Raw genomic sequence first — 25,459 nt, 5'->3', positions numbered from 1 at the left:
TTAAGTATATCATGCCATGCCCTTCTGGCCTGCAGAGTTTCTGCTGAAAAATCTGCCAATAACCTTATTGGGATTCCCTTGTATTTTTTTTCTTTTTCCTAGCTGCTTTCAGTATGTTCTCTTTGTCTTTAATTTTGGTCAATTTGATTAATGTGCATTTCAGGGTGCTCCCCCTTGGGTTTATTTTATATGGTACTCATGCTTCCTGGATTTGAATGATTCCTTTCCCATGTTAGGCAAGTTTTCAGCTATTATCTCTTAAAATATTTTTTCTGGCCCTTTCTCTCTCTCGCTCTTCCACCGCCATAATATGGATGTTGGTGAGTTTAATGCTGTCCCATCTCTTAGACTGTCTTCATTTCTTTTCAGTCTTTTTTCTCTTTTCTGTTCCTCATCACTGATTTCCACTAGTCTGTCCTCCACCTCACTTATTCGTTCTTCTGCCTCCTGTATTCTGCTATTTGTTGCTTCTAATGAATTTTTTACTTCAGTTATTGTATTTTACATTTCTGCTTGCTTAATCCTCAACTCTTATATTTCTTTGCTCAACATTTCTTGTAATTTATCAGTCTTTGCCTCTATTTCCAGTGTCTTGAATCACCTTCACTATTGTAAGTCTAAAGTCTTTTTCATGGAGGCTGATAAATCTCTAGCTAACTTAGCTGTTTTTCTGGGGATTTTTCTTCCTCCCTTATCTGAGTCATAATTCTCTGCCTTTTCATTTTGTATAGATTTTTGGTGTGGTCTCCGTTTTGAAGACAATTGGGTTGTAGCCTCTCTTGCTTCTGATGTCTGCCCCCCTTGTGGCTGAAGTTAGAATGGGCGCTTGCTGTAGGCTTCCTGATGGGAGGGACTGGTGCCCGCCCACTGGTAGGTGGAGCTGATTCTTATCCCTCTGAGGTGTGGGGCTTTGTCTGGGTGAAATTTGAGGCTTTAAGGTAGCTGTGTGCTTGGGGGATCTTTAGGCAGCCTGTTTGCTGATGTGTGGGGATTATTGTTTGGCTCAAGGCTTCTCAGCCCTGATAGGTGGGACCAGATTTCTCCAAAATGGCCACCTCTAGAGGAGCACACGCTGATGATTATTCCCAAGACCTTTGCCTCCAATGTCCTTCCCTCACAACAAGCCACAGTCACTCCCTGTGTTCCCAGGAGATCCTCCAAGAACTGCAGTTAGTTCTGACCCAGATTCCTATGGAGTCTCTGCTTTGCTCTGGGACCCAGTGCACATGAAAGCCTATGTGCACCTTTCAGGGATGGGGTCTCCATCTCCCCCAGCAACATGGATCTCCTGTGCATAAGGCCCACTGGCCTTTCATGCCAAATGTCCCAGGGCTCCTTTTTCCAATGCCAGATCCCCAGACTTGGGGACCTGATGTGGGGCTCAGAACTTTCATTCCTGTTGGTGAGCCTCTGCAATACAGTTACTTTCCAGTCTGCAAGCTGCCCACCCGCTGGGTATGTGGTTGCTTATATCACATCATTGCCCCTCCTACTGTCTTGATGCAGCTTCCTCTTTGTCTTCTGGAGTAGGATATATTTTTTGATAGTCTTCAGTCTATGTGGTTGAAGGTTGTTCAGCAGTTGGTTGTAATTTTATTGCTTTTATGAGAGAAGGTGAGCTCCAGTCCTTCTCCTCCACCATCTTAATCTGACTGTAGATCCTCCCTCAACAGCAGAGTCATTTCTTTTCATTCTTTTCTCTACAGCAGTGATTTCCACCAGTCTGTCTTCTAGATCACTTATTCAGCCTTCTGACTCAGTTATTCTACTATAGATTCCTTTCAGAGTATTTTTCATTTCAATTATTGTATTATTCATCTTTGTTATTTATATCTTCTAGGTCTTTGTCAAACATTTCTTAAAACTTTTTGATCTGTGTCTCCATCCTTTTTCCAAGATCTTGGATCATCCTTACTACCATGTATTTTGAGTTCCTTTTCAGGTAGATTGCCTATCTGCTCTTGATTTAGTTGTTATTGTGGGTTTTTCATCTTGTTCCTTTGTCTGAATCATTTTTCTGTTGTCTCATTTTGTCTAACTTTATGCTTTGAGGTCTCCTTTCCACAGGCTGTAGGATTGTAGTTCCTCTTGTGTGACTGATACTGTGGTGACCAAAGATGGCCTGGGTATTGAGTGGGACCTCCCCTTTGCTCCATGGTTGTCACTGCTCTGTTATGCCCCTGGCTCCCTAGTCGTTGGGGTAGGAGCCCACAGGTCTGTTTCTGAGCTGTGTTTCTGCTCTGTGGTACAAGGTAGGCAACATTGAAGTACATCAAAGCACTCGCACTAGGAGAGGAACCCCTAAATATTCTTCCACTGGAGCTGTTGACCTGTGAGGGTACTCTGGCATGTCACATTTCACTCATTGTGTGGATTCACAAAGTACACTGTTGTTGGCACTATTATGCTGACAGTTGGCCCTGGTGTCTCTTAGGTGTTGTTTTCATCAGGCCATTAACATAGATCCACTGAGGTCAGAGTCCACAACTGCAGTAGTTGTGCCCCTAGTTCCAGTGTAAAAGCTATGGAGACAGCTCAGACTCTGCCCTGCACCATCCCCATTTTTATATGCCCACAAAGCCTACAGATGCTAAAAACAGACCTGTCACAGCTGTGGGAGTACTTGTCCATTGGGATGTTCCACAGGCACTGGACTGACAAAACCAAAAGCAGAGGTGTAAATCTGTGGTTCCCACCACCAGGAGGAAAGATTTCAGCCCTTCTTCCTTAGTCAGAGGGCCCTGGGACTCTACTATGGTTTTCAGCCCCACCTCTGCATGTGGATAACCCATTGGAGACTGCTCCCAAGGTAGCAGCCTCTCCAGAAGGGAAGCAGGAGGGTGGGGGAAGTCAGGGGCATGGGGCTCACTCCAGAGGGAGGGAGTGGAGCAGAGGTTGGGGTGAGTGAGCCCATCCAAACAGGACACAGGCCCCATGGCAATCAGGCATGAGGGCACACTCTTCCAGAAAGGGGCAGAACAGAGATCAGGGCCAGCAAGCCCACCCAGATGGGAGCCCCTCCAGAGAAGCAGGGGCTTGCATATGGGAAAAGGCTGCAATGGTGGCCCTGCCCCTCACACACCACTTAACAATGGTGCTTAGCCTCAATGGCCACCAGGGTCTCCTCCCCAAATATTCCCAGCTGTGGCACTCTGTCCTCCAATCCCTCCAGACTGCCTCTGCACAGCCGACTGCAGTTCTCTCACCTGGTGTGTTCTCTAAGCATCTCATTCCAATACCCATACCCTCCCATATCTGCAGTCTTGCATCTCAGGCTGGGCCATGCAGAGTGGTGCCATGACCACCTGTGCAGGTTTCATTCTGTTCTGCCTGTTACAGACTGGCCTCTCTGTTCCCCTCTGAGCCTCCAAAGCTCCTTTCCTGTCTCAGCTGATATCCCTGCTGGTGAGGGGCTCAGAACCTCTCCTCCCTTTCATCTCCTTCGCTGGGATACTGGTGTAAACCACTTCCACGTCTCTGTTTTTTCCCTTCTTTTCCCCTTCATCCTAGCCAGTTATGTGGAGATCCCTCTTATGATTTCAGGTGTTTGAGTTCTTCTGCCAGGGTTCAGTAGATATGCTATAAGGATTGCTCCATTTGTAGATGTGTTCCTGATGTATTTGTGGGAAGAGGTGAGCTCCACATCGTCCTCCTACTCCACTATATTGTCTTCCACTCCACTGGTTTTTTAGTAGCATGTTGTTAAGTCTCTATGTAATCTTTTCTTTCTTTCTTTCTTTCTTTTTTTTTTTTCTTTTCTGTGGTTGATTTCTAGTTTCATGCTGTTATGGTCAGGAAAGAGGCTTGAAATAATTTCTGTACTCTTAAATTTGTTGAGGTTTCTTTTGTGCCCTAGTATTTGGTCAATCCTAGAGAATGTTCCATGTGTACTTGAAAAGAATGTTTATTCTGCTTTTTGGTTTATTTTATTTTTGGATGTAATGTCCTGAAAATATCAGTTAAGTTTAACTGTCCTATTATATTATTTATAATCTGTTGCCCTATTGATTTTCCTGTCTAAAAGATTTGTTCATCAATGTGAATGGGGTGTTAAAGTTTTCTACTGTTGTTGCATTCCCATCAATTTCTCCCTTTGTCTTGTAGTCTGTTTTATGTATTTGGATGCATATATGTTGATAAGTGTAGTATCTTGTATTGATCCTTTTATCATCATATAGTGTTGTTCTTTTTCTTTATAGCCTTTTTTTTTTTTTTTTAGGGCCACACTCATAGCATATGGTAATTCCCACTCTAGGGGTCTAATCAGAGCTACAGCTGCTGGCCTACATCACAGCCACAAGCAGTGTGGGATCCAAGTCACATCTGTGACCTACACCACAGCTCATGGCAATGCCAGATCCTTAACCCACTAAGTGAGACCAGGGATTGAACCTGCATCTTCGTGAACACTAACTGATTCATTTCCGCTATACCACAAGGGGAACTCCTATAGCTTTTGTTTTAAAGTATGTTTTGTTGTATCCTTACTCATGTTTCTCATCAAATTATATAACTTTCACCTTTTAAAATCTATTTTGCATATGACTATTGAAATTCCTGCTTTCTTATTATTTCCATTTTCATCTTTTTCCTCACTTTCAATATATGCTTCAGTGCCTTGCCCTAAAGAGGGTATTTTGCAGGCATTATACTGTAAGCTTTTTCTCTTTCATCCAATATGCCACTCTGTGTGGTTTGATTGGGGTATTTAGTCCATTGACATTTAAGGTAATTATTGATATTTTATTGCCATTTTATTTATTTTTATTTATTTATTTATTTTTGTCTTTTTGCCATTTCTTGGGCTGCTCCTGCAGCATATGGGAGGTTCCCAGGCTAGAGGTCTAATCGGAGCTGTAGCCGCCAGCCTACGCCAGAGCCACAGCAACTTGGGATCTGAGCCGCATCTGCGACCTACACCACAGCTCACGGCAACGCCGGATCGTTAACCCACTGAACAAGGGCAGGGATCGAACCTGCAACCTCATGATTCCTATTCGGATTCATTAACCACTGCACCACGATGGGAACTCCCTTATTTTTAATTTTTTTGTCTTGCTAGGGCTGCACCCATAGCACATGGAGGTTCCCAGGGTGGTGGTTGAACTGGAGCTGTAGCTGCAGGCCTACACCACAGCCACAGCAACACTGGAATGAGCCATGTCTGAGACCTATACCACAGCTCACAGAAACATGGGATCCTTAACCCACTGAGTGAGGCCAGGGATTGAACCCATGTCCTCATGGATACTAGTCAGGTTTGTTAACTGCTGAGCCACAATGGGAACTCCCTTTATTGTCATTTTAAACTTTGTGTTCCTTTTGATTTTTTATTTCTTTTTTGTCCCTTTCTTTTTTCTGTTTTTCTTTTTGTGGTTTGATGATTATGCTTGTGTTCCCTTCTTTTTGGTTTTTATGACTCTACTGTATGTTTTGATTTGGGGTTACCCTGCTTTTCAAGTATGTTAATCCCTTCCTATATCTACTTGCTTTATACTGGTAGCTCATATAGGCTCAAACATAATCTGGGGAAAAAAAATCTACATTTTTTTACTCTCCTCCCTGACATTTGTATGACTTCAATGTCCTCTTTTACATCTTTATGTTCATCCTTTGGCCATTCATTTTTAGCATCATATTCACGGAAATTTTTTGATTTTTTTTAATAAGTGTACGGGCTTATTTAAGGGATTTAGTATCCAATTGTGGTTTTTCTCTTTCCTATAGATTCTTTTCTAGAGCCGGCCTTTCAATACTTCTTTTAGGATAGGTTTAGTATTGTTGTATTCTTTTAGTTTTTGCTGTCTGATAAATTCTTTATCAGTCCTTCTATTCTCATTGATAATCTTGCTGGAAAGAGCATCCTAGGCTTCATACCTGTCCCTTTCAGGACTTTAAATATATCTTGCCACTCTCGTCTTGCCTACAGTGTTTCTGTAGAAGAATCAGCTAATAGCCTTATAGGGGCTTCCTTGTAATTAACTCTTTGTTTTTCTTTTGCTGTCTTTAACGTTTGCCATTTTAATTATATCTTTATGTAGGTCTGTTTTGCTTTATCTTGTTTGGGACCCTCTGTATTTCCTGTACCTTTGTATCTATTTCCTTCATTAGGCTTGGAAAGTTTTTAACCATAATTTCTTTCAATACATTTTTGATTCCCTTTTCTCTTTTTTCTTTTGTGATCCCTATTTTGCATGGTTTGGCATGCTTTATGTTATCCCATAAGTCTCTTTTATTACTTTCATTTTTTTCATTTGGCTTTCTGTCTGCTTTTCTCATTGGGTGAATTCCATTATTCTATCTTCCAGATCACTTCTTCATTCTTCTGCATTATTCATTTCTTCTATTTATTGCTTTAAACTAGCTTTTGTCTTGGTTAATGCATTTTCTAATTTTTCATGGCTTCTATTTATACAGCTCCTTTTTACAGTAATCTGCATTTCTATCAATAGTCTTTCATAATTCCTTCAGGATTTTAATTGCCTTCTTTTTGAACTTGATGTACATTAGATTTAAGAGGTCTGTTTCATTATTTCTTCTTGCAGGGGAATTCTCTTGACTTTTTTTTTTTCTCATTTTACTTCTATTTCTCTTACTCAGATACAGCTGTCTACTGGGGTCTTTGAGGGTTCTTTTTATGTGGGAGCATCCCTGTGTAACCTGCTTGGGTTTAATATTTTTGGTGTGAGGACTGTTTTTTGTATGGATGCCTGCTGTGTCTTTCCTAAGTCTGCTGGCCATTATTCTGTTGAGAGGGGGTGTGACTAGTGTTGTGACCTGAGCTTAAACTGGATGTAGAGCAGCACTTCCTTTTGTCTCTGCACTGTCACTGCCCTGTCAGGGGTAGGGTCTGCTCTGTAGCTGTTGAAGTAGAAGCCTCCAGATCCGTTTCTGAGGTGTGGTGCAAGGTAGGCAGGACTGGAATGCTCCTGGTGGGAGAGGAGGCACTGAATATTCCTTTGCTGGAGCTGTCCATCCACGAGTGTGCTCTGTGGTGTTGCCTGTGTGAACTCATAGGCTACTTTACTGTGGGCACTGCCCTCAGCCCCGCCTCCATTGTGGGATACAGGCAATCAGTCCTGGTGTCCTTCAGGCACTATGCTCACAGAGCTACAGGCTCAGATCTCTAGGCGCCCATCCAGTGAAGTCAGATGCCAGGACCACACACTAAGCTGCCAGCTCAGATCTCTGTGTGCCCATCCAATGAAGTCAGGTGCCAGGACTCCACACAGAGCTGCCAGCTCAGATCCTTAGGCATCCATCCAGCAAAGTCAGATGCCAGGATCATAGCAGTCATACACCTGGACCCATGATGGGAACTATGAAAGAAGCCCATATCCTGGCTATGCTTCTGTGTGCATGTACCCACAAAGCCTAGAGCTGCTAAGGCCAGACCTGTCCTAGCCTCAGGAGTACCTGTTGTCCCACTCCCAGAGCTCATAGAGGTGGTGAGAAATAGGCTGCTATATCAGGCTTTGCCCCTGCCTTCACTCACACATTAACAGTGGGATTTCAAAGGCAGCACATACCTCCTGGGAGCACACCAAGTGAGGCTGCTATGGTGGGTACCACCCCTCGCTTCACAAACCTCTTGGCAATACTGCTTCACTTCTACAGTGGGTCTAGGCTTCTTTGTACAGCCCTAGTTACAGCCCATAGCGCACTCCAGCCCCTTCAGTCTGTCTCTGTGCAGCCAACCCCAGTCCTCTCCCCAGGTCTGTCCTCTGAACCTGAGTTTTGGTAGCAGCCCCCACCCCTACTAGCAGGTGCACATCTCAGGCTGGGGATTGCAGCAAGATAGCATGGATCCTTTGCGCTGGGCTCCCTCTGTTATGCCTGCAAGTCAGCTGCTGCACTCTCCTCTGAGCTCTGAGGCTCCCTTTTTGTCTTGACTGATCTCCCCACTGATGAAGGGGCTTTCTAGGATGTAGGAACCTTTCCTCTTTCACAACTCCCTCCCAGGAATGCAGGTCCCATCCTGATTTTTTTTTTTTTAATTTTCTTGCATCCTGCCTGATTATGCAGAGATGTTCCTTGCACTGCTGGGTGTCTGATCTCTTTTGCCAGCATTAAGTGGTTCTGTGACAGTTGTTCCAAAGGTAGATGTATTTTTGAGTATTCATGGGAAGAGGTGAGCTCTACATCCTTCTATTCTGCCATCTTGCATCTTCCCTCCAAAGAATTTGTTTTAAAATGTTCCAAACACTGACTCATACCCCACTTTTGTTTTCAGTTTGATTCGGTGGCTGATATATCCGATGTGTCAAGCAATGTTACCCTAAAAAGTTACACCATGCACTTTGAGGTACCTCTGTGTGCTGCATGAATGCATGATCTTTGCATGGCATGTCGACTGCGTGGTGAAGAGCAGAACACGTCACTGATTGGTTAAATCTGCTGACTGGGAACCCTCAGATGTTTAGAACAGCTGTATGTCCTAGTGGCACATTTGAGATCCTAATCATGGCGTGCCTTTGTCCTTCTGATGTCTTTGTGTCTGCTCTTTATTTTGGAGGCTGGAATCCTAGAACAATGGGAACCATGTAGAATGAGAAAAGAGGGAAGGAGAAGTCAATTTCCCTACACACATCCGGGAATTTTAAAGTGAAATTCAGTTGTGGTCACTTAGTGGGTGACCATGATAGTAGGTTGCTAGCTTTGCACTGGGACAGGGATGTTCTCTCAAAGGATGCTCTGTGCAGACACCAATGAAGAGAGTGACTTGCTAAACCCTGTCCCCACTGTATTGCTTTGCAGTGCACCAGCCCTTGTCCACACGGAACAATAGCCAGAGCACCAGTACAGGAGCTCTTGGGGTGCTCAGAACACTGGCTGTCTAACATGACCATTAGCTTATTATCTCACCTTTACCAAAAAGCCCCAGGCCACAGTAGTCCAGATGTGCTCAATTCCATAGGAAGATGTGGGAACTGTGTTCCCTTCGTTGGCAATGTGTGACATACAATTTTCTATCCTACTTCAAGCCCATTTTCTTTAGACCTTAGTCACCTAGAGCAACTTTCTTTCCAGGGCTTAGTTGATACCAAAATCCCCCGGTCTGGGACACCTGTGAGTATCAGGAGCACCCACAGCCTGTCTGTACTGCACATCCCAAGTCAGAACCAAGTCGGCCAGACCTACTCGCAAGGCTCCCTCCACCGCAGTGTCAGCCAGCTCATGGACATTCAAGACAAGAAGGTCTTGATGGATGACGCACTCTGGGAAACCATCATGGGCCATGAGCACGGACTGGTGAGTCACTGTCCTCATCCAGAGCCTTTGCTAGACATTTGAGCAATGTACTGATAAATACAGAGCTTCCTGTGCCTCAGTGAATGATGACCCCACAGCACTCAGCCACAGCAACGCCACATCCGAGCCACGTCTGCAGCCTACACCACAGTTCATGGCAACACTGGATCTTTAACCCATGGCGTGAGGCCAGGGATTGAATCTGCATCCTCATGGATACCAGTCAGATTCATTTCTGCTGAGCCACGAAGGGAACTCCACGTTCAGTATCTTGTCATGATCTGTTAACCTGCTTGATGAGTAAGGTGGAAACTTTATCTTATTCTTCTGGCATACAATAGATGCTCAAAAAATAAATTCATGAGTAAGTGAAGCGACAAACAGGCTCTACTTCATTTACTTGGGTAGAAAGTGACTGAAACATTGGAACTGGCCTAAAAGAGGCATAAAGTACAAGCTACCTGCTTTACTAAAGGAAAAAAGAAAAAAAGGAAGTGCACTTTCCTTCTGGTTTATGGTTAGAGGAGAAAAAGTCTCTCTCAATAGGATCAATTGTTCTTTCCAAGAAACTCAGGAAATCCTAAGTAAGGGCAGTCCTACTTATGAACTTCGTTTTTCACAGTTTCAGCCCAGGGGGTACAAACAGTTTGTAAACAGATGAAATTTAACCTCATCATTATCTAATATTTGTTTTGAGCCCCTAGTGGCTGAAATGAATAAAATCCCATCGTGGCTCAGTGGAAAAGAATCTGACTAGTATCCATGAGGATGCAGGTTTGATCCCTGGCCTCGCTCAGTGGGTTAAGGATCTGATGTTGCCATGAGCTGTGGTGCAGGTCACAGATGTGGCTCGGACCCCGCATGGCTGTGGCTGTGGCATAGGCCGGCGGCTACAGCTCCAATTCAACCCATAGCCTGGGAACCTCCATATGCCATGGATGTGGCCCTAAAAAGCAAAAAAAAAAAAAAAATAGGTACAGTAAAAGGCACAGTCCTTCTGAATTCTTTAGAACGATGATCTATAATAAGCATTTTTAATAAGCCCGCTTGAAGTTATGACTGTTGAATCCCATCATTCTGTTTCAGATCTAAAGTTTCTAAATGTCAGGAATAATTACATTAGGTTGAAACAAGGAATTGTTAATTGATCATATTTGACAATTTCATTTGGTTCAACATGTTACACTGAGGGCTTCAATGCGTGTGTATCCCTTCATGAGGACATAGAGCTAGTAAGTAAGTTTTCTTATGGAATTGGGATTTTAAAAACATTGTCTGATTACAGAGCCCCTATTTGTTACTCTTACACTATATTACCATTTTTGCTTGCTTTTGATAGTATGAGTAACAGACGACAAGCAAAGCAATTCAGGGAAAGCTTTTGAAGATGCCAATACGTGGCAAATTATCTGTGATATCACTGAAATCGATAGTACTAGCCCTGTTCAATAGCGACAAACTATAGGAAGAGAGTGGGATGAAATGGAGCACCACAGCCTGCATTCCAGCTCTTCTGCTTAAATTTTGCACTAAATCATATAAAACCCCCCCACTTGACAGATGAGAAAAGTGAGGCTTGAAGGATAGGGCCCAAGGTGATGCTCAGATGACAGGCACTGTGCCCGGCGCTGTTGCCAGGAAACCTCCCAACCAGTGACGGTGGGCGTCTTTTTCAGTATGTGGATGAAGAGGACCTGGCGAATGCCATCAAGGGCTTCAACTCTGTGACGAAGGAACACACCACGTTCACCGACACCCACCTGTGAGGGACGGAAGTCCGGGAGACGTACGGCTGGATGCGGGCTACACACCCCCGCCCCACTGGGTTACCGCACCTCAGAAACGCTAAAAAGCCATGGCTTGTGATCCCGTGACCCTTTTAAAAAAAGAGGACTATTTTCGAAATGGGTCTTCCCTAAGAGAGGTCTAAGAGATGGTATTTTTCTGGCTGTCTGAAAGGAGGGGTTGTCTGAAATTTTAGGTCCATATGAAAATATGCATTGTGCTCTCCTTGTTTTGTGGAAGCTAAATACACGTGTCATGTTCACTTGGCTGTTTGGCAGTGACACCACTGGTTACATGAATCATCAGTGACAATTTCCAGGTGGCCCACAGTGGCCGCCAACGAAGTGAAGTTGCTAATTTAAAAATTAGGGATTCGGAGTTCCCGTGGTGGCGGAGTGGAAACGAATCCAACTAGGATCCATGAGGTTGCAGGTTCAATCCCTGGCCTCGCTCAGTGGCTTAAGGATCCGGCGTTGCCGTGAGTTCTGCTGTAGGTTGCAGACGCGGCTTGGATCTGGCATTGCCACGGCCCTGGCGTAGGCCAGCAGCAACAGCTCTGATTAAACCCCTAGCCTGGGAACCTCCATATGCTGTGTGTGCGGCCCTAAAAGGACAAAAAGACCAAAAAAAAAAAAAAAAATTAAGGATTCTTCTGAGAGGTTGTCATTGCTGCTGCTTTCAGAAGCACAGCACTGCTTCTCCTTCCAATCTTCTATTTCCTTGAAAGTTGACAGCACCCTACAAAGAACAATTCTAATGACTAGAGTTGCAAAACAAAATTCCAATTTAGACCATGCTGAAACACTCAGAGGGAAGCAAACTGCATGTAGGCCACACACTTGGCTGCAGGTTCTACCTGATGACAGTGTTTAGGGATAAACAGTCATCAAACCTTTTGACAGAGCGCCACATAAACTTGTAAATAAATGTTTGTTCTTACATTTATTTTATTACTATTTTTTTTTTTTTAGGGCCACACCCGCAGCATTTAGAAGTTCCCAGGATAGGGGCTGAATCAGAGCTGCAGCTGCAGGCCTATGCCACAGCAACGCAAGATCCAAGCCACGCCTGCAGCCTAAGCCACAGCTTGCGGCAACGCCAGAGCTTTAACCCACTGAGGGAGGCCGGGGATGGAACCCGTATCCTCACAGAGACGAGTCCGTTCTTCATCCATTGAGCCCCATCGGGAACTCCCGTTTTTAAATTTATAAATCTTCTGAAAAATCTAAGGGATAAACAACTAATTTATGTATTTCAAAGAGAAAATGTTGTGTTTCCATAGATATTTTACATAGTTTTGAAACTCTAGTACTTTTCATAAAATTCTCTCAATTCACTGAATGCCCAGAAATACTGGTATCTTCAATTTAATGCATTTCACGTGGAAACTACTATTCTCCTTGCAATCTTTAATTAGCCTATGGTATTAAAAAAAAACGGAAAATTTTGTGTTCCATCGTTGCAATTTTTTAAGTTAACCTTCATGTTATAAATGCAGGATTATAAGAAGCACGCACTCATCTATCTGTGCCATATCCCTTCATTTCAGTGAACAGAATCACTAAGCGTCAGTGATTTTCAGTGGTACCAGTTTCTGCGGCTCAGAAGGTTTTGTCCTCTGCTCTGTTTGGATTATAATGTCACTGGTGAAAGTCCTAACATCAAGAAACATTTTTTCCCCCCAAGTCAACATAAAATGAAAGGTATTTAAGTTTGCTCTTGATGGAAAACAATGTAAGAAAAGCTCTTCCTCATTCTTTAAAGTCTTAGTGATGCCAGGAAGATGTTTTGAATCTGTAGGTTTCAAACACAATTGTCTGACGTATTTTATGAATTCCATGCAGAGGTAGATGGATTTCCCCAAAGCTGAGCTGGCAAAAAAAAACTGGTAAAATAACGAGCCACCTTCCTTATTCTGCCTGAAAACTATGAATTGCCCAAACTGTCCAGTGGTCAGAGAGGATGGACCTTGGGGGCACTGAGACTTTATCCGGATCTGCAGAAGAGCAGCCCCTCAGAATGACCACCTCCTGGACGAGCTTGGCAACTGGAAGTGTCAAAAGCACAGACCAGACCAGTATTAAACACAGGTTCTGCCCCCTGCTTAGAACTGCTCTAAACAGACGAGCCTGAAAGAATGGTGCACATTTGGCAGTGGATGTTCAAATTATTTTTGTCTTCCCCTCGCCAAAAGTTTTTATACCTTCTGAAATGGAAAACTGGGATTGGCTTATTTAGTTTGTAGGTTTTAATTTCCATTTGTCGACTGGGTCAATTAGCTGTTTAAAGCTGGCACACGTGAGCCTGGACCAAGGCTGAATGAATTTCTGATGCACAAGAGCTGCTTAAGGTATATACAGAAAAGTGCTCCTTCCTAGTCCCGTGTTAGCATCATCATCCTTGGTTCACTCCTCTGCAAATACGATTTGCTAGTCGTGGGTGGATGCAGGAGAAAGCGCATCCTCATTGCTGAAAAATGAACTACACGGTTATCGCATTTTAAAACTTCAGGATGTTTTATCTTAAATCTTTCTCCACTTAATCATCGAATTAGACATTTAGTTAGGTACCACAGGAATTCATTTAGCTAAATGATTTACATGTTGATGTCATGGCTGAGAGGACAGAAGCCTGCACGGCTTCACCCACAACACTGGATCCCCCACCCCCAGAAACTCCAGACTTAACCTCTACTTATTTCAGAGAAGCCCAAGATTGTATCTTGCTACATTAAGTGGTATTCTGGGCCAAGCCCCCATTCAATACTTAGACTCACCTCTAGATCCCGATTCAGCCGGTATGGGGTGGGGCTGTGGCATCCGTGCTTTTAAAAGCTTCCCGGCGTCCCCAGCATTAAGAACCAGTTACATTCTAAAGAACCTAGAAGAACATAGGCTATGCACAGGGATTCTAGGACTCGGCCACTTCTCCTTTACAGAGAAAACAGGCAGTTTGAAATCTCTTCACTCATGTCCCATCACGTAAAGAGGCCACATACCCAACTTAAATTTTAAGAACTGCTTTGTTCTGTTATGCCTAATAGGAACCATTTGCTAAGGGTACACAGCTATGCTTTTATAAGCTCTACTAAGAATTATATTTATGGATGATCTATTGTCATTTCCACTAAATGGAAAACCTAGAAATTAATCTGTTATGGTACCTTGTGTTGATCTAAAAATCATGTTGACATCAGTGTCATTCACCTTCAACAACCTGTAAATAAAACATAGGCCAGGTGAAATAATTCAGGGAGAAGGAACTTATTTATGTCACATATGAATAGTGGTTTATTTCCAATGCAGAAATAGCACGTAAATTAATCTAAAGAAGGTTTGCTTAATATTTAAATGTGAACCATGTTTGATTTAATATGCTTATGAAAAAATACTCTTAACAGCTCTGCATTGTATTTACAATTTACACATAAATAATGATAAAGGTGAGCATATCTAAGAAAATAGGATGTTGTGAATAACCTCAACCATCAATGTACATTAGAGTCAACTGTGGCACCTTTTTCAAAACATGTGTCCCAACTGCAAGAGATGGAAGTTTACTAGGTAACAGCACGTAGACTCTGATATATAAAACTGAACAAATAAGCCAGGAAAAGACCACAGGCTCCTGAAACAGAGTTTCACAAGGTGGCTCAATAGCTAAGGACCCTTGTGGTGAAATTAATTATCTTCAGTGGGTTTCAGTGAACTTATCTTGCATGAGGATAACAATACCTATCCTACTGATATGAGAATATTTGAGTGTTGCTTTGAAGTAACTACAGAATTAATGAAGAAACTCTTTTCATCATCAATGAAAAAAATCAGAATTATAACTACAATCAAAGAATATGCATAGTTTCATTTTTTTTCCTTCCTTCAAGTGTCTGTATTTTTTGCAGTTTTTGTATTTGACTTCTCATCGCATAGTGTTGTCATCAGAAAAGATACTTGATATGATTTCAGTTCTCTTAAATTTACTGAGGCTTCCTTTGTGGACCAGCACGCGATCTCTCCTGGAGAATGTTCCATGTGCACTTGAGAATGTGTATTCTGCTGCTTTGGGATGGAATGCTCTATAAATATCAGTTAAGTCCATCTGGTCTAATGTGTCATTTAAAGCCTGTGTTCCCTTACTAATTTTATGTCTGGTTGATGGAAGTGGGGTGTAAACTCCCCCATTACTTTTGTGTTACCATTGATTTCTCCTTCTATTTCTGTTAACATTTGCCTTATGCTCCTATGTTGGGCATGTATACCTTTATACGTGTATGTTCTTGGATTGATCCCTTGATCATTACGTGGTGTCTTTATTTGTCCCTTCTAACAGATTTTAAAGTCTATTTTGTCTGTTATGAGTATTGCTACTCCAGCTTTCTTTTGATTTCCATTTGCATAAAATACCTTTTTCCATACCTTTATTTTCAGTCTGTATGTGTCTCTAGATCTGAAGTGGGTCTCTTGTGGACAACATATATTGGGGGCCTTTTTTTTTTTTTCTCCTTTTTTTTTGCCTTTTGTAGAGCTGCTCCCACAGCATATGGAGGTTCCCAGGCTAGGGTTCTAATCGGAGCTGTAACTGCTGGCCTGCACCAGAGCCACAGCAACACGGGATCTGAGCAATGTCTGTGACCTACACCACAGCTCATGGCAACGTCAGATCCTTAACCCACTGAGCATGGCCAGGGATCGAACCCACAACCTCATGGTTCCAAGTCAGATTCGTTAACCAGAGACACGATGGGAATCCCGTGTTTTTGTTTTGTTGTTATTGTTGTTGTTTTTAATTCTGTTTAGCCAGTCAGTCTTTTGGTTGGAGTGGTAATCATTGATGTATTATATATACTCTTTTTTTCTCCCCCCGCTGTACAACATGGGGGTCAAGTTGCTCTTACATGTATACATTTTTTTCCCCACCCTTTGTTCTGTTGCAATATGAGTATCTAGACATAGTTCTCAATGCTACTCAGCAGGATCTCCTTGTAAATCTATTCCAAGTTGTATCTGATAACCCCAAGCTCCCGAACCCTCCCACTTCCTCCCTCTCCCATCCGGCAGCCACAAGTCTGTTCTCCAAGTCCATGATTTTCTTTTCTGAGGAGATGTTCATTTGCACTGTGTATTAGATTCCAGTTATAAGTGATATGTATGGTATTTGTCTTTGTCTTTCTCACTTCACTCAGTATGAGATTCTCTATTTCCACCCATGTTGCTGCAAATGGCATTATGTCATTCTTTTTTATGGCTGAGTAGTACTCCATTGTGTATATATACCACCTCTTTTGAATCCAATCATCTGTCGATGGACATTTGGGTTGTTTCCATGTCCTGGCTATTGTGAATAGTGCTGCAATGAACATGCGGGTGCATGTGTCTCTTTTAAGTAGAGTTTTGTCTGGATAGATGCCCAAGAGTGGGATTGCGGGGTCATATGGAAGTTCTATGTATAGATTTCTGAGGTATCTCCAAACTGTTCTCCATAGTGGCTGTACCAGTTGACATTCCCACCAACAGTGCAGGAGGGTTCCCTTTTCTCCACACCCCCTCCAGCACTTGTTATTTGTGGACTTATTAATGATGGCCATTCTGACTGGTGTGAGGTGATATCTCATGGTAGTTTTGATTTGCATTTCTCTTGTAATCAGCGATGTTGAGCATTTTTTCATGTGTTTGTTGGCCATCTGTATATCTTCCTTGGAGAAATGTCTGTTCAGGTCTTTTGCCCATTTTTCCATTGGTTGATTGGCTTTTTTGCTGTTGAGTTGTATAAGTTGCTTGTATATTCTAGAGATTAAGCCCTTGTCCGTTGCATCATTTGAAACTATTTTCTCCCATTCTGTAAGTTGTCTTTTTGTTTTCTTTTTGGTTTCCTTTGCTGGGCAAAAACTTTTCAGTTGGATGAGGTCCCATGGGTTTATTTTTGCTCTTATTTCTATTGCTTTGGGAGACTGACCTGAGAAAATATTCATGATGTTGATGTCAGAGAGTGTTTTGCCTATGTCCTCTTCTAGGAGTTTGATGGTGTCCTGTCTTATATTTAAGTCTTTCAGCCATTTTAAGTTTATTTTTGTGCATGGTGTGAGGGTCTGTTCTAGTTTCATTGCTTTGCATGCAGCTGTCCAGGTTTCCCAGCAATGCTTGCTGAATAGACTTTCCTTTTCCCATTTTATGTTCTTGCCTCCCTTGTCAAAGATTAATGGACCATAGGTGTCAGGGTTAATTTCCAGATTCTCTATTCTGTTCCATTGATCTGTCTGTTTTGATACCAGTACCACACTGTTTTGATGACTGTGGCTTTGTAATATTTCTTGAAGTCTGGGAGAGTTATGCCCCCTGCTTGGTTTTTGTTTCTCAGGATTGCTTTGGCAATTCTGGGTCTTTTGTTGTTTCATATAATTTTTTGGATTGTTTGTTCTAGTTCTGTGAAAAATGTCATGAGTAATTTGATAGGGATTGCACTGAATCTGTAGATTGCTTTGGGTAGTATGGCCATTTTTACAATATTGATTTTTCCAATCCAGGAACATGGAATACCTTTCCATTTCTTTACATCTTCTTTAATTTCTTTTACATCTTCTTTAATTTCTTTGATTGAAGTTTTATAGTTCTCAGTGTATAAGTCCTTTACCTCCTTAGTCAGTATATTCTGAGGTATTTGATTTTTTGAGGTTCAATTTTAAAAGGCGTTATATTTTTGTATTCTTTTTCTAACATTTCATTGCTGGTATACAGAAATGCGACTGACTTCTGAATGTTAAATCTTATATCCTGCTACTTTGCTGAATTTATTAATCAGTTCAAGGAGTTTTGGGGTTGAGTCCTTAGGGTTTTCTATGTATAGTATCATGTCCTCTGCATACAGTGACAGTTTTATCTCTTCTCTTCCTATGTGGATGCAATTTAGTTCTTTTGTTTGTCTAATTGCTATGGCTAGGACTTCCAAAACTATGTTGAAGAACAGTGGTGAGAGTGGGCATCCCTGTCTTGTTCCACATTTGAGTGAGAAGGCTTTCAGTTTTTCTCCACTAAATATTATATTTGCTGTGGGTTTGTCATAAATGGCTTTGATTATGTTCAGGAATGTTCCCTCTATACCCACTTTGGCAAGAGTTTTTTGATCATGAATGAATGTTGGACTTTGTCAAATGCTTTTTCTGCATCTATTGAGATGGTCATATGATTTTTTACTTTTCTTTTGTTAATGTGGTGTATGATGTTGATTGATTTGCTTATGTTGAACCATCCTTGTGAACCTGGGATGAACCCCTACCTGGTCATGGTGTATGATTTTTTTGATATATTGTTGGATTCAGTTGGCTAAGATTTTGTTGAGAATTTTTGCATCTATATTCATCAAAGATATTGGCTGATAGTTTTCTTTTTTGGTGGTATCGCTGGTTTTGGAATGAGGGTGATGGTGGCATCATAGAATGTCTTTGGGAGTATTCCTTCTTCTACAACCTTTTGAAAGAGTTTAAGGAGGATGGGCACCAGTTCTTCTTTACATGTTTGGTAGAATTCAACTGTGAAGCCATCTGGTCCTGGACTTTTATTTGTAGGGAGTGTTTTTATGACTTCTTCAGTTTCATTTCTAGTGAGCAGTCTATTCAGTTGGTCTGTTTCTTCTTGATTCAATTTTGGCAGGCTGTAAGATTCTAGAAAATTGTCCATTTCTTCCAGATTGTCAAATTTGTTGGCATATAGTTGTTCATAGTATTTTCTTATGGTATTTTGTATTTCTGCAGTATCTGTTGTGATTTCTCCTTTTTCACTTATAATTTTGTTTTGAGTTCTCTCTTCTTAGTGAGTCTAGCCAGGGGTTTGTCAATTTTGTTTACCTTTTCAAAGAACCAGCTCTTAGTTTTATTAATTTTCTCTATTGTTTTTTGAATCTATTTTATTGATTTCCTCTTTGATCTTTATAATTTCCTTCCTTCTGCTGACTTTAGGTCTTTTTTGTTCTTCTTTTTCTAATTCGTTTAGGTGGAGGGTTAAGTTGTCAATTTGGGATCTTTCTTCTTTTTTAAAAAAGGCCTGTATCACTATAAATTTCCCTCCAAGCACTGCTTTTGCAGCATCCCATAGATTTTGAGAGGGTTGTGTCTTTTTTTTTTTTTTTTTTTTGTCTTTTTGCCATTTCTTGGGCTGCTCCTGCGGCATATGGAGGTTCCTGGGCTAGGGGTCTAATCGGAGCTGTAGTTGCCAGCCTACACCAGAGCCACAGCAACGCAGGATCCGAGCTGTGTCTGCGACCTACACCACAGCTCACGGCAACGCCAGAACCTTGACCCACTGAGCAAGGGCAGGGATCGAACCCGCAACCTCATGGTTCCTAGTTGGATTTGTTAACCACTGCACCGTGACGGGAACTCCCGAGAGGTTGTGTCTTCATTATTGTTTGTCTCAAGGCATTTTTAAATTTCCTTCTTGATTTCCTCATTGACCCATTGGTTTTTTAGTAGCATGTTGTTTAGTCTCCATGTAATAGGTTTTTTCTCATTTCTTTTCCTGTGGTTGATTTCTAGTTTCACGGCATTGTGGTCAGAGAAGATACTTGAAATAATTTCTATGTTCCTAAATTTGTTGAGGTTAGCTTTGTGTCCCAATATGTGGTTGATTCTTGAGAATGTTCCATGTGCACTTGAGAAGAATGTGTATTCTGATTTTTTTGGATGTAGTGTCCTGAAGATATCAATTAAGTCTAACTTTTCTATTGATTCCTTTAGGATCTCTGCTGCTTTACTGGTTTTCTGTCTATAGGATCTGTTGATGTATTATATATATTCTTATTGCCATTTTGTCAACTATTTTGGGTTTCTTTGTTGATCTTTTTTTCTTCCTCTTCAGTATTCTCCTGTGATTTGATGACTATCTTTAGTGTTACGTTTGTATTCCTTTTTCTTTTTCATGTGTATATCCATTACAAATGACTTTTTGTGGTTACCACTGGGTTTTATTATAGCAATCTATAAATACACAAACAACTGTTTTAAGTTGCTAGTCTCTTCATTTCAAATGCATTTCCAATACCCTGTAGTACTGTACTTTCCTCCTCTCACGATTACTGGTTTTGATAAATGTGTGTGGATGATCTCCTACCTTTACTATGTTTGCCTTTACTAGTGAGCTTTCCCATTTCATAATTTTATTTCTACTTGCAGCCTCTTCTGCTTAGAGAAGTTCTTTAGCTTTTGTTGTAAAGCTGATTTAGTGGTGCTGAATTTTTAGCTTTTGCTTGTCTATGAAGGTTTTGATTTCTCTGTCAAATGTGAAGGAGAGCCTTGCTGGGTAGAATATTCTTGGTTGTATTATGTTTCCCCAATTTATCACTTTAAGTATATTGGCCACTCCCTTCTGGCCTGCAGTCTTTTTTCCTTTTTTTAGGGCTACACCTGTGTCATATGGAAGTTCCCAGGCTAGGGTTCACATCAGAGCTGCAGTTGCTGGCTTATGCTCAGCCACATGGCTATGAGCTGCATCTGTGACCTACACCACAGCTCATAGCAATGCCGGATACCTAACTCACTGAGACCAGGGATCAAACCCACATCCTCATGGTTACTAGTCAGGATTGCTACCACTGAGCCATGATGGGAACTCATGGGCTGCAGTTTCTGCTGAAAAAAAATCACCCAATGGTCTTATGGGGATTCCTTTGTATGTTACTAGTCCTCTTTCCTTATTGCTTCTAATATTTTGTCTTTTATTTTTGCCAATCTGATTACCCTGGGTTCTTGGTGTGTCCTTCCTTGGGTTTATCCTATATGGGACCTTCAACTGGACTTGGGTGACTGTTTCCTTTCCATGTTAGGAAATTTCCAGCTATTTTCAAATATTTTCTCAGGTCCTTTCCTTCTTCTTCTGGGACCCTTATAATGTAAATGTTGGTGTGTATAACATTGTCCCAGAGGTCTCTTAAACTGTCCCTATTTCTCTTCATTCTTTATTTTGTTCTGCAGCCATGATTTCTGCCACTGTCTTCCAGCCCACTTAATCTGTTCTTCTGCCTCATTCATTTGGCTATTGAGCCCTTCTATTTTTTTTCATTTTACTTATTGTATTCTTCAACTGCAGTAGTTCTGTATATTTTCTAAGTTTTCATTAAAATCTTTTTGTAACTTCTTGCTCTGTGCATCCATTCTTTTCCCGAGGTCTTATTAAATCTTAATGATCATTACTCTGAACTCTTTCTGAAGTAGATTGGCTTATCTGCATTTCCCTTAGTTATTCCGGTGGGGCTTTAGCAGGTTCCTTCGTCTGGAACATAGGGTTTTGCTGTCTCATTTTGTTTAAATTTCTACTTGTACTTTTATGTGGAGTAGCTTAGTTCTTACATGTCTCAGTCTTGGAGAAGTGGCCGTCTGCAGATGTTCTGTGTGTTCCAGTAGTACATTCCCCTCTTGTCACCCAAGGGCCAGGGATCAGCTGGTCCCAGGGTAGCTTCTGACCTGTGTTTGCAGACTCAGTTCTGCAGGCTGCAGGATCACAGTTTCCTTGCCTCTGGTATCTACTCCCTGGTGAGTGAGGCTGGTCTGGAGATTGGTGCAGGCTTCCTGGTGGGAGAGGCTGTTGCCTCCCTCTGGTGGATGGAGCTGGTGGTGGGCAAGGCTGTGTAGAGGTGGCTGTGAGCTCAGTAAGTCTTTAGGCATTCAGTCTACTAATGGGTGGGGCTGTGTTCCCAGCCTGAAGGTTGTTTGGCCTGAGGTGTCCTAGCTCTGGAGCCTACAGGCTGTTGTGTGGGGCCAGGTCTTGGTGCCAAGGACCCCCAATGTCTGCTTCCGGCCAGAGTTCACATAGGTCCCCACTATGTCTGCTACCAGTTTTTATGACCTGTGAGCTACAGCTGCCCCCTCTTCCCCCACTGCCTCTCAAGAGACCCTCCAAGACCAGCAGGCAGGTCTGGTGCAGGCTTATATGGAATCACTGCTGAGACCCAGTGGATCTGAGACCTTGTGTGTGCCCTTCAAGAGTGGCGTCTGTTTCTCCCAGTCCTACGGTGCTGCTAATCTCAAGCCCCACTGGCCTTCAAAGCCAAGTGCTCTGGGAGCTCCTCCTCCTGATGACTGGACCCAGGGGTCAGTCCTCACCTCTGTGGGAGAACATCTGCAGTATAATTATTCTGCAGTTTGGGGCTCACCCACCCAGTTGGTGTGAGATTTGATTATACTACCAGTGTGTACCCCTGCTGTCTTGTGCTTTCTTCATCTTTGGAGGTAGAATTTTTTTCTTTTTTGGTTGAGAGATTCCAGTCTTTTATTGATGCTTACTGAGCAGTTAGTTTTGATTTTGGTTGTGAGAGAAGGTAAGCTCGAGGGCCTCCTCCTCTACTGTTTTGTCTGAAAAGCTCTGTGGTTAGGGAAGCTAGAAGGTGGGGAGCAAGGTGCTGTCAGGGTTGGTTTCTGGTATGAGCTCTCTTCCAGCTTTTAGACGGTGCTCCTCCCTCACGTCCTCACATGGCCTCTTTTCCTAAACTCTCATTCTTCCTTACGTGACTGACAGTGTTCAATGTGTCCCCATTCGCCTGAGAAGCGGAAGACGGCCACATGGCTGGGCACGCACGGGCAGCTGCGGAGTTTCATTTTTAGTCTCAAAAACCCTAAGTTCCAATGTAATTCACGAATGAGGTGAGTACGATGAAAAAACTTATGCATGGCAGGGGTAACCTGCTCAAGGTTACGAATTTAAGCTGCAGTGGAGCTTCAAACTCCTGCTCTAACACACCAAGGTTCAAACTCTTAAAGAAAGAAAAGATTTGGAGTATGATGGAAACACAGTAGAACGGTACATACTGAACTGCCTTTTGATGAGAGTTTACTGTATGTCTTTGTGAAAAAATCCAATTACCTTTTTACTCTTGGAAAAGACTGGGAAAATACTTCGTTGTTTAAGTTTTCCTACTTGTTCACCCCACTTTCGCATGAGTCTGATAAAGAAAGAAAGGTGTGAGATAATTCCATTCCTCAGCAACACTGGAACTGTTTTGCCTAACCTTTTCCATCACTGAGTAATACTAGTTTTCATTATGTCAAGTTCCTCCCTTTTTACTTAAATTTTATTTTGCTTTTTAGGGCCACAGCCGCAGCACATGGAGGTTCCCAGGCTAGGGGTCAACTTGGAGCTACAGCTGCCAGCCTACACCTCAGCCACAGCCACACGGGATCCGAGCCATGTCTGTGAACTACACCACCGCTCACCGCAACGCCAGATCCTTAACCTACTGAGGAGGCCAGGGATTGGACCCGCAAGCTCATCGTTCCTAGTTGGATTCCCTTCCGCTTGGCCACAACGGGAATGCCATGCCTCTCTTTTTACGGTAAGAAGTAAAGACATGAACAAACTCACATAGGTGTACTTTAAGCAGGATAACTGAGTGAAAACATTGTCTTAATCATTTTTATTTGACTTGACAAATAAATACAAGAGAATGGGTGTGAGACCACTGGCAACATAATAAACTTTAAAGATTTATTTTGACTCAGCTCACTTATATTTCCTGAATGGGAATATATACATTATTCACCAATAAATGCTTAAAGCTTTAAATTTACAATTACCTTGTTTTCAGAAACTTGGAAATCATTCTGATTAAGTGGAGGGAAAAGTGCAATAATTTTTTGTTCTTATAATTCAAAATATAGTTAAAATAACATTTTTATACAGCCGCCAAACCTTTTAACCAAAAATTCAGAACTGTAGTCTAACAAAATGGCCACCTTCTAATGTAATTATCTTGATTAGTAACACAGGGAAAAAAACAGGTGGCTCCTAAATCAAGGCAGACTAGCAAAGGCTTCAGTTTTCCTTTCTGGGCACTCAAAGCTTTGTCTTTAGTCTTTGTATTTCATCTGTTCAAACACAGACAACTGCTCCAACTTTAAAGAAAGTTTAAATGGACTTTTGACATTTCATAGTGGTGATACTTGCTATGACTTAAGAACTCCAACAATGAGAATCAGAAAATGACCACAATTTCAATTATCCTAAAGGACTTACTACTAGTGTAATCTGGTATTCAACATCAATAGTGTTTCTGAATTACATATTTTTCACACACATAGCACCTCATTCAATATCTGGGAAACACTTTGCAATCACAATAAGGATTGGGAGACTCAGTTCCAATGTAATTCATGTGTTATATCTGTCACATAACATTGCAAGACAAACCTCAGGCATAATCAAGATTAGGAAGGCATTGGTACCCATGCTCTAACAGGATGCCCACCTATATGGGCACTGTCTTAGGAAGATGGGGTACTACGCTTCCAAAATCCACAGAGAAACACTGAAGTGGAGTCTTGCTTTACAAATGATCTGTTAAATGTGCTGGTAAAACTAAAAAAATTTTCCCAAAGGGCATCAGCAGGGATACGGTTATTTCATCTCCTTATCCCAGGTAATTCTGTTAAAAAGAAGTCTAATTTGAATGTGTAAAGTTTTGGTGTAAAAGCGAATATACTGAAATCCAGGAAAGTTTAACTCACAGAATTGACAAAACAACTATTCACTTTGCGGAGTTTTCTTTCATAAGCTGTACTCTTGCCCTGAAGAATCACTTTTTTTGTGCCGAGGAGATGGCGTCGTCTTCGTGGGAGACGGGGACGCAGTACCAGGGGAGTCAGTTCCTCCATCCGATGTACTTGGGGATGAGGCCAGGTGAGGAACTTTTTTTCTTCCAAGGAATCCTCCTCCTTCAAATCCTCCTTTCCTCCGTAACTCCAGTTTATTTTCATTTTCATCTTCTGAGGACCTTTTCTTGCCTTCTAGAAAACCTTCGGCTATTTTATGCACCTCCACTCCACTATCTGACTCTCTGAGGTTTTTAACTTCGGTTCCAGGCGACTTTCTCTCAGACGCGTTACATTCCCCTGGGGCTAGCTTTACTTCGGCTTGTACTGCCCCCAAGTTGCCATTTTCAGGGACAGCTCTTTCTACGTTTCTGTTCAGGTTAACAGTCTGGAAGTCCCTGTAACTGTGAAAGCTCTCAGTCCTCCTTGCTCTTGCTAACAAGGGACTTTCTCTGTAAGGCCTCATGGAACCGTAAGTAGCTGCTTCATGGATGGTTTCGTGGTGCTGGAGCTGAAGGCTGAAATACAGTTTTTACAAATGACAGTTCATAATTCTTTCTGGTATTTTTTAAGGCCACCGATCTCACTAAATTAACTACCAGTTAAAACATTATAAAGATACTATATATATCAAAATGTATGTCAAGCATTCTATAGGCTGTGAGTGTATAAAATTAACAATGCAAATTATACCATACACATATTCAGAGAAGCTAAATTTTTGAATAGCTAAAAAAAGCTTGGGGAAAAAATAACCTTTTTATCCAATACAGAACAAAAAGAGTGTCAGTATTTGATCCTTATTTCAGATTTTGGTATTTTTTAAAATACAGTTAACTAAAAAGATACACCATG

The 25,459-nt window shown here is 41.9% G+C and overlaps 2 protein-coding genes and 1 long non-coding RNA gene across 15 annotated transcripts in view; 1 reads left to right on the top strand and 2 right to left on the bottom strand.

Annotated features, from left to right (window-relative positions):
• Positions 1-12,491, top strand: part of USH2A (usherin) — an 837,868-nt gene extending 825,377 nt beyond the window's left edge. The window contains exons 72-73 of the mRNA XM_021064292.2: positions 9,031-9,252; positions 10,929-12,491. Coding sequence (XP_020919951.2) covers positions 9,031-9,252; positions 10,929-11,018 — 312 coding nt within the window. The 3' untranslated portion in view covers positions 11,019-12,491. The remainder of the gene's footprint in view (positions 1-9,030; positions 9,253-10,928) is intronic.
• LOC106505078 (uncharacterized) lies at positions 12,127-14,255 on the bottom strand. 2 transcript variants are annotated; one of them, XR_014817289.1, is made up of 3 exons: positions 14,201-14,255; positions 13,814-13,917; positions 12,127-12,262 (listed from the first exon to the last, which is right to left on the bottom strand). It is a non-coding gene; the product is annotated as an uncharacterized LOC106505078 (long non-coding RNA). The 2 variants fall into 2 exon arrangements; XR_014817288.1 differs by lacking the exon at positions 12,127-12,262 and adding an exon at positions 12,389-13,506.
• Positions 14,256-23,415: 9,160 nt separating this feature from the next.
• KCTD3 (potassium channel tetramerization domain containing 3) overlaps positions 23,416-25,459 on the bottom strand; it is a 61,295-nt gene continuing 59,251 nt past the window's right edge. For all 12 annotated transcript variants that reach the window (XR_014817266.1, XR_014817268.1, XR_014817267.1 and 9 more), the window contains one exon: positions 23,416-25,122. Coding sequence is in view for 8 of the 12 variants with exons in the window: in XM_084979031.1 (XP_084835157.1) it covers positions 24,561-25,122 (562 nt within the window). In the remaining 4 variants the exon portion in view is untranslated. The remainder of the gene's footprint in view (positions 25,123-25,459) is intronic.

This window comes from Sus scrofa, chromosome 10 (genome assembly GCF_054392235.1).
Source record: "Sus scrofa isolate SSC_HxYL_T2T_F1_AM1 chromosome 10, Sscrofa_HxYL_maternal_Yorkshire_Landrace_v2.0, whole genome shotgun sequence".
NCBI lineage: Eukaryota > Metazoa > Chordata > Mammalia > Artiodactyla > Suidae > Sus > Sus scrofa.
The sequence above is the reverse complement of the archived record's forward strand: the minus strand, read 5'-3'. Positions and strand labels throughout refer to the sequence as shown.